General features: G+C 40.9%; 2 protein-coding genes across 2 annotated transcripts in view; both read right to left on the reverse strand.

The window, feature by feature from the left end:
- LOC104963761 (putative calcium-transporting ATPase 13, plasma membrane-type) overlaps window positions 1–674 on the reverse strand; it is a 20,746-nt gene extending 20,072 nt beyond the window's left edge. Inside the window, exon 1 of the mRNA XM_010792403.1 lies at window positions 540–674. Within this exon, the coding sequence (XP_010790705.1) occupies window positions 540–674 (135 nt within the window). The remainder of the gene's footprint in view (window positions 1–539) is intronic.
- A 7,915-nt stretch (window positions 675–8,589) lies between these two features.
- Window positions 8,590–9,628, reverse strand: part of LOC104963762 (forkhead box protein P1-like) — a 924,791-nt gene continuing 923,752 nt past the window's right edge. The window contains exon 6 of the mRNA XM_010792404.1: window positions 8,590–8,610. Coding sequence (XP_010790706.1) covers window positions 8,590–8,610 — 21 coding nt within the window. The remainder of the gene's footprint in view (window positions 8,611–9,628) is intronic.

Here is a 9,628-nt window from a genome sequence, read left to right on the forward strand (position 1 = left end):
GCAGACTTGAGCCTACTACAGCCAGCGGCAATGCATCGTTTCCCGTGTGTTTTTCCTCCCGTTTTCTTCACTGTCGCCTCCATTGTCAGGTTTTCTCGATTGGCAATCACTTCCAGTCGACTCCGAAAAACTTTGCAGTAAAATACTCGCTCAAAAACTTTGATAAATTCGACTTTGAAACAGAGAAACAATAAACTGTGATGAATGTAAACACTTCGGCAGCGACCATCTCGTGACGTCACGCAGTAGATCGCAAGCCACGCCCACGAAGGCGGAGGACAACTGCGGATTTCCAGGCGGCAAATTCAAAACTCGTCACATTCGTTGCTATTCCAACATCTTTTGATATCGGTTCCAATGGACAATTTGGGTCATTACTATACGTATTAGCATAACAGATCATGCACAGGCGCACACTTCAAGGGGTCTTTAAGTACAGTATAAAGTATTTGTACTCCACTACTTCCCACCTCTGTATCTAGGGCAACAGGTGCAAACTCAACGCCCTGAACGCTCCATCAGGAGGAACTCTTCATTACCTTGGAGGGCAGCATGTTGACCTCCACGATGTAAAGGCCTCCCATCCGAGAGACGGCCATCCCCACGATCTTCTCCAGCAGGAACACCAATCCTGGAACCACGAACCACTTCCAGAAGTTCGAACAGTGCACCATGAGCAGAGACCACACCCACACATAGGACAGGTGAGACCAGTAAAATACCTGCAGGACGACAACACACACACACACACACACACACACACACACACACACACACACACACACACACACACACACACACACTGTGTGTGTGTGTGTGTGTGTGTGTGTGTGTGTGTGTGTGTGTGTGTGTGTTGTCGTCCTGCAGGTATTTTACTGGTCTCACCNGACACTGTCCAACACCGTACAGTGGTCAGGAAACTACTGGACATGACTGGTGACCTGCATCTGTGTCAAGTCATCAAAAGCCTCCTCAACAACAGGCGCTTCTACGTCCAGTTAAATGACCAGAGGAGCAAGTGGAAAGCCCAAAAGAACGGCCTCCCACAAGGTAGCGTACTGGCCCCCCTCCTGTTCAACATATACACAAACGACCAGCCATTACCCCGAGAATGCCAGCGTTTTATCTACGCAGATGACCTCTGCATCACCACCCAACAAGTAGACCTCCAGAAGATTGAGCCTGTCCTTGAAAGTGCCCTCCAAGAAATGTCAAGCTACTACAATAACAACCACCTGAAACCCAACCCATCAAAAACCCAACTATGCAGCTTCCACCTGAGGAACCGAGANNNNATGCTGCTCCAGTTATTTGCTTTCCTTCAAACCCATCCTCAATGTGTTGGGTGAGGTTGAGTAGCTGTCCAGCACAGGAGCGGCCAGGACGGAAACCAGCTTGGTCTTTAGTCAGCTTGGTGTCTATGAATGGCATGAGGCATTGGAGTAGCAGCCTCTCGTAGAGCTTGTAAGTGATGCAGAGGAGGGAAATGGGTCGGTAGCTCTTTGGGGATGATGGGTCTTTGCCGGGTTTGGGGATTGCAACCACTTTGGCCTTTCTCCAGACAGGAGGGATGGTTTTTTGTGCCATACATGTGCAGGTCTTGACAGTAACGGTTGCCAGGTTGCCATTGGCAACCATTCAGAAAAAATGTCAACCACTTCTTGGCCTTTTGTTGCTATCAGTGGCAACCGGTTTTTAACATGAAGAAATAAGGACAGCAAACAGCTAAATGTGTTCCCCAAAATAGATAAATGTTAATTATTTGTTGTATTAAGAGTGATATTTAATTGTTGTTATTTTGGGGAACACATTTAGCTGTTTGCTGTCCTTATTTCTTCATGTTAANTCGCCACTACGGAGAACGAGAGTCTCAGTTATCAACACACACGGAAGTTGAGGAGAAAGAGAAACGCAGTGCACCGAAAAATACCTACAAATCAAACGTCTGGCAACACTTCGGATTGTTCAAGAAAGACGTTGTAATAGTCCTTTTTGCTATATAGTTGACCGCAGGTCATGGAGAGTAATAAGGTATCCGTAGACCTTTGTATGAGGTATCTTTATTACTTAACAGGTCTACAGCCATGATACATAGATCCGTCCTAGATGCGGACTTGCATACACACAGTATCACTCCGCAGCCGCACCCCATCAGTAACGTCCTGATGGTATATGTACTATTACTACAGACGGTCAACTTGAAAAATCACTCGCAAATTGTTAACGATGCCGAGCCGCTTTAAAGTACACAAGTAGTACGAGGAACTTAGCGACGCACATAAAGAGGCGACGTGGGGTCTGCGGCTGAAAAGAGAAACCTGAAAGTGAGACATATGAGTTAAATCACTCAGTGAGGTGTTCTGTCAGAGAGAGGTGTTTAGCTTACAGCAGCCTGTGACGGCCAATAATAATTTAAATGTCTTCCTTACTGTAAGCAGTTATGAAATACCTGTTTGTGAAAGGTTATTTGTATTCTTTATTGTTCAGATAGAAACCACTGCTTTCTGCTCACTGGTGAGTTAGCCTCTGAGTGTTAAGCACATCAGGCTGGCAGCTGTATGGGCATTGCTCTATGGTAGCTGTTATTTGCAGATTGTTAATCATGAGCAATGCATCCTTACATTGTTTAACTGTGAGGTGTTATACAATTGTACTCTGGAGAGCTTTTAAAGGTAAAAAAATAAACGGGATGATGGGATGTGCAGTACCAAATATGTAAAGCACTTTTTTGTTAATGTATGATTTGCTGCATATAAGGAATAAAACAAAAATCCTCTGTCGTACCATATTGAAGTATCATTATTTTTACATCGTGTTGAATCGCATCGTATCGCCCCGAATCGCATAATGTTGAATCAAATCGTATCGAACTGTATCGCAACAGGGGTGAATCGTATCGTATCGCATCGCCNTCCCACAGGAGAGGACTCTCCCTCTCCTTATTGTTGAAACAGCTAATCTCCGTTAGCTCCGAGCTAGCACCAGATGCTAACGACAACCCTGTAACTCTCTCAGTCTCTCTTTCTCTCTCTCTCGAATCGACCAGTGGCCTTTATTTATCATGATCAATGAACGAATCTACGAAACAATGACACCAGCCAGGCTCACCTTCATCTTTTGGGAACAGAAACATCGCCACTTCGGCAGACTTGACGTTACTACAGCCAGCGGCAATGCATCGTTTCACCTGTGTTTTTCCTCCCTCTTTCTTCACTGTCGCCTCCATTGTCAGGTTTTCTCGATTGGCAATCACTTCCAGTCGACTCCGATACACTTTCCAGGAAAATACTAGCTCAAAAACGTTGAGAAATTTGACTTTGAAAAAGAGAAAAAATGAACGGTGGTGAATGTAAACAGTGCGGCGGCGTCCATCTCGTGATGTCACGCACTAGATCGCAAGCCACGCCCACGAAGGTCGACTGCAGATTTCCCCGGCAAATTCAAAACTCGTCAAATTCGTTGCTATTCCAACATCTTTTGATATGGGTTCCAATGGACAATTTTGGTCATTACTATACGTATTAGCATAACAGATCATGCACAGGTGCACACTTCACAGGGTCTTTAAGTACAGTAACGAAGTATTTCTACTTTGTTACCTCTGGTGAAGACTAGAAAAAGTGAAAGTCAAAAAATCCTTCGTCAACAACAACAAGTCCTAACACCAGTCCCAAGACGATACCAGTAAGTCCATATACATGTGAAAACAAGACTACCAAGTCCCAAGTAAAGACCAGCAAGACTAGTTCCAGGTGCCAAGACCAACAAGTCTCAAGGCTAGTGTCAAATCAAGACCTACAGGTCCCAAGCATAGTGTCAACTCAAAATAAGTAACAGCACTATTGCCATGTCATGACCCACAAGTCCATTTTGCAGAATGGTTCATTTCAAGTTATTATTGAACTATTGCATTAATTTCAGCTGATAAAGCTGGAGCTCATTTTCATATCTTTGCTTGATTTAAAAAAACTTTTTTTATCACTCTTTGTATCTCCCCCTGGGCTGTGTTTAACACTTACAGTATCGCAGTATCTTGATCTTGCTGGCGTTGCATATTTTTCTCAGCACAAAGAAGAGCTCAAAGTGATGACTGAAAAGCCTCCTGGCATCAAGCTGTCACCTGGCTGCCATACTTCAGGTGCATGCTGTGGGAAAACGCTCTCGGCTGACAGCACCACCGCATTTTTTTGTTGTCTTGTCATGGTAACCTGCAGGCCAGCGTCACTCACCTGTTTTAGGTAAAACAAGCTTGTTGCATTAGGTATGCACGTGATATGTGTTCCTCTATTTTAAATAAGACAAAACCTACAAAGGTATAGTTAATAAGTAGAGACTTTAAAAAAATGTTATTAGGCTGTCTAATTTCAAACAACTGTACATGTATTATAAAATATATTGCACATATGATTCATATGATTCGCTACAATTGCCCAAAACACTTGTATTAGGAGAAAACACGCTGCAATTTCAAAAAACGAAGCAAGTATGACATTTAGATTCTTGCACCGTTTCTTTTTTCACTGTTTTGTGTTTGCAGCGTTTCCTTTATGTAAACCCTGCGCATTTTTGGTCAAGTTGGTAAATGTTTCCTAAATGCAGCCTGCACACATGTTGTCTAGGGGATGTGCATCTCCATCACTGAGGCCGATGCGATGCGCATCTCGATACGTTGCCACGATAGGATACATTAACGATACATTTGAAACACCAGGCGATGCTATATGATACGATTCACCCCTGTTGCGATACAGTTCGATACGATTTAATTCAACATTATGCGATTCGGGGTAATAATGATACTTCAATATGGTACGACAGAGGATTTTTGTTTTATTCCTTATATGCAGCAAATCATACATTAACAAAAAAGTGCTTTACATATTTGGTCCTCTCTACTAGTACTGCGCATCCCGTCATGCTGTTTATTTTGTACCTTTTTTACCTTAAAAAACTCTCCAGAGTACAGTGCAATTGTATAACACCTCACAGTTAAACTATTTAAGGATGCATTACCCATGATTATTACATGGCTTAGTTGAATACTCGATTCTGATTGGTCAATTCAGAACATGTGACACGTTGTTAATCCAGAACAGACAGACCGCTGTCAAGGACTTATTGACCGTTGTTAAGGACGCTCACATCTGCACAACAAGTCCGTTCGATTTAACTGTATACAGTTTGGCCTTCATGCCAATCTAGATCCCTCCGCTTCGTGTCGGGCTCCTGATCAGCCTGTCGGTGTTCTTTTCCCCATAATGACCGCGTCGCAGCACATTATATGCATTGCTCATGATTAACAATGTGCAAATAACAGCTACCATAGAGCAATGCCCATACAGCTGCCAGCCAGATGTGCTTAACACTCATTCATAGGTTAACTCACCAGTGAGCAGAAAGCAGTGGGTTCTATATGAACAATAAAGAATAAAAAAAACTTTCACAAACAGGTATTTCATAACTGCTTACATTAAGGAAGACATTTAAATTATTATTGGCCGTCACAGGCTGCTGTAAACTAAACACCACTCTCTCTGACAGAACACCTCACTGAGTGATTTAACTCATAGTCTAACTTTCAGGTTTCTCTTTTCAGCCGCAGACCCCATGTCGCCTCTTTATGTGCGTCGCTAAGTTCCTCGAATTACTTGTGTGCTTTAAAGCGGCTCGGCATCGTTAACAATTTGCGAGCGATTTTTCAAGTTGACCGTCTTTCTTGAACAATCCGAAGTGTTGCCAAACGTTTCATTTGTAGGTAGTTTTCGGTGCGCTGTGTTTCTCTTTCTCCTCGACTTCCGTGTGTGTTGATAACTGAGACTCTCGGCCTCCGTAGTGACGAAGCAAAGATCAAAGACCGTCTCTGCTGAGTGCTGACAGGATGAGGGGATATTATATGAATTAATCGTTTTTTTTCCGATGCAAAGACGATACAATCGATGCATCGCGAGTTCAACCCAAACTGTAGCCGATGTGCACTCTTTCAACCGGTGCACTCGCATCTTGAACGTTTATGCTGGTGCACCGATGCGAATCGGTGAATCTTAACATCTCTACTAGGTGGGGAAGGTGCTTCTTAATTTGCAAGGGCAGCACGTTTCTCATAAAGGAAGCTTTTTGGGCCTATGTTTAACACATTACTATTCATATTCTTACTACCAACACCAAAGTCTAAAATGACTGTATTACAAGTAAAAGTCCTGCATTAAAAATGTTTAATTAGAAATGTAGACATATTATTATCAAAACAAAATGTTACTTTTATAGTTCACTGTTTTAAAACTTACAAAAACGAATGCATTATAATTTGTGTGTAACCCATGTAATTGTCAACCAGGTCAGATGACGTAGCGTAAAGATAGATTATGAACTTTTTTGAACGTTTGCATAGGATGTGTTTCACAGCTGGTACCACCAACTAACAAACTTTATTTAATAGAGAGCAGGCGGAGCCCTCAAAACAGGAAATGAGACAGCATTACTTCCTTTTTCCTTAAACAACTTGAAATACACCAGTCCGCAGCCAATTTTGATGCTTTACCATGAACACAGGTGCTGTTAAAGGTCAACTGTGCATGTTCAAATGTTATCACAGTGCCCGTTCTTCGCTGTTTGCAGCTTAAATGTACATTGTCTTTTGTTAATGTTCCTTTTTTATGTGCTATCAATAATAAATCACGTCATCCATGCAGCACTCTGCCTTTCAATCTCAAAGTCTCTTAGACCTCTTTGTCTTTTTCTGACTCTGTTTTCATCTGTAAAGAAAAAAAACTGCTTTGTTGACTTATGAGCACATGTAAAGGAGAGGATTGTGATTTTAGAGGCACTCGACGTTTGGAGTGAATCGGTTGGGCTGGCAGCAGTGTTCTGATCTGAGGAATGTAAAAAAGTTTGAATTTGATTAACGGCCAGTAATCTGCTGACACATGCAACAGCTTCAGGCCTGCAGCCAGAGAAGTACTGATTCCTGAGCAATGGGTACATTTCGCCTTTGTCTCTGCATGCATGACAACAGGTATGTGAGAATTCATAGTTCATATATTAACTTTGACACCTGCAAGCTGCATGCTCATCCTTTAATACACTTCATATTTAACCTTTTCACATTCTGTTAATGACACATCATCAAATTTAAGCTCAGGGTTTGCTTTTTTGAATTTTGCTGGTTTCCAGTGTAGATGTTCAGAAGATAGTCAAAACTGACAAGTACCAACCATGAAGTCAAGACTCTAATCAAGATATTTAAGTCAAAAGACGAAGTCCCAAGTCAAGACCAACATGTCCCAGAAGGCAGAAAAATATATCTTAAATAAAGACCAAGTCTCAAAACAGTCCCAGGGAAAGTTTCATGTCATGTCCTAACCCAAATCAAGATCGACAAGTCCTAAGACAAATGCCAAGTCAAAGCCGACAAGTCCAAAGTCCAGTCTGTAATCAAAGTTAACCTGTTAAACCCTGAGCCTGTTTTTCAGGTTTCAGGCTAGAAAATGCCATTAACACAACAAATGACTATATCTTCACTTCTAAAAGGGGCAAATTAATAATATTTTTTCTCAAAGCAAGGTTATATCTGTGAGTTGGATGTAGAAGTGTCAGAATCAATATAGATGTTTTTATTTTAAAGTAAATTAAGATGGAACATAGTAAAAACCCATTACTTACAGTGAAAAGTCACCCTTGAATGATGGGTTAGTAGACTAAAATATTTAGGAATCCAAACCATAACATATAATAAGTACCCTGTATCAAGATTGATGCAAAACAAGTGAAGTTCGATCTTTTTAGAGAGGTTTAGAAAAATAAAGTACAGGCGGACTCACCTCTGGGTAATTTGGGAACCATCAGTTCCATTTGACCTTTTTCACTGTAAAAATCATTTTATTACTTTGAATTATCACTATAGGTATTCATTCCATCCAAATACAACTGTTGTAAAAAAACAAAAAACATCTTGTAATCTGCTCTGTTATCTGCTGTCCGCTCTGTGCTCCATGCGCTCTGTGCTCCATGCGCTCTGTGTCCTGTAATTCCGGCTTCCTTACGTATAAACACTGCGTAGAGTCTGCTGCGTAAATATGCTGACGCTGGCTATCATACTTTATACTTTACGCTGGACCATATCTCTGGAACCCATTGGTCTATTTGGGTGATTGACACCTTTTTTTTAACCATTAGATCCAATAGAATCGATGGGCAGTTCCCAAATCCACGTAAACATTACCATTGCGGAGTGATAGTGATGCAAACGAAGCATATCTGAAAGTTGAAGCGCTGGACTGCTAAACTTTATACCATAAATATGATGATTATCAGTAAAAATGTCAACGTGACACAAAGACATTGGATTAACCTTGAGCGGCGTTTTTATTCCGTTGAAAACAACTTTTGATCACAAATCAACAAAAGCTAAGACGTAATTATTGTTATGGTTTTGAAACCGGATGTTGTTTTCTTTCTCTTTTCTGGCTGATGGCTCGTCGTACAGTGATAACATTACATGTATGGAATCACAGCTTGCTAGTCGACATCATTTCTTTTTTTTTTTACTTTTTTTTTATTGAACAAAGAAAATAAACAACACCTTACATCACTTTACAGCACATCAGTATCAATCTACACCAAAGACAGTACATATCAGCAAATGTTGGAAAAGATTAAATAATAAAAATGCAGAACATTTGAAAAATCAAAACAGGGAAAGAATAATACAAACAAGAAATGACAATAGAGTCGTAGTAATATTAAAAATAATACCACACATACATCAAAGGATCTGGGATTGTTCTCAGGCAGAGAAATACCTTGTCAGGGGAGACCACCTCTGTTCAAACAGGTCTGTCTTTAAATTGTAATTGGGCAGTCAGAGCCTCCATCCCATATACCTCCTTTAATTTTAGTTTCTATTGTGCCAGTGTCGGTGGTTGTGGCTTCCTCCAATTCAATGTCACCATTTTCCTAGCAGTTATCAGGAGTATATGCAACAGGTACTTCTGGTTTCTATTACATACATCCTCTGCAACCAGATGACTTGAGCGGTAGATCAATTCCCATAATTCTATCTATCTCCTCCTTTGTCCCATGCCAGAAAGAGACCATCTTTGGGCAGTCCCAGAATATGTGTGAGTGGTCACCAATCAGGCCGCACTCCCTCCAGCAATACTTTGCTGTGGGGGTGTCTATAAATTTGGAAATGATCAAGGGTGTCCTAAAGAACCGTGTATTTGTCTTCCAGTCAAACTCCTTCCACGTATTACTGTTTATACCTTTGTGACAGCCCTTACACAATGTTTCCCATTCCCCATCTTCAATTATAATATTCAACTCTAACTCCCATTTATTTTTTATGTGGAAGGTGTTATCCGGTAAATCCATTAATAGGTTCCTATAAATATAGGGAACATGATTCTTAGTCGGTATATTGTGCCTAATTATATTGATAAAATATGTTTCAATGTTTGTTGGGGTATTCTTGATTATGTTCCAATCTCTATGTTTTGTAATGTAATCACTAATCTGTAAATACCTAAACATGTCACACGATGGTAACTGAAACTTCTCCTGGAGATAGAAAAAATGGCTGCAAAATATTATCATAAAATAATTGGTCAATAATCTTTAGACCTCTGTCTGC

Source organism: Notothenia coriiceps, unplaced genomic scaffold, assembly GCF_000735185.1.
Source record: "Notothenia coriiceps isolate Sejong01 unplaced genomic scaffold, NC01 NC01_scaffold00036400, whole genome shotgun sequence".
Lineage (NCBI taxonomy): Eukaryota > Metazoa > Chordata > Actinopteri > Perciformes > Nototheniidae > Notothenia > Notothenia coriiceps.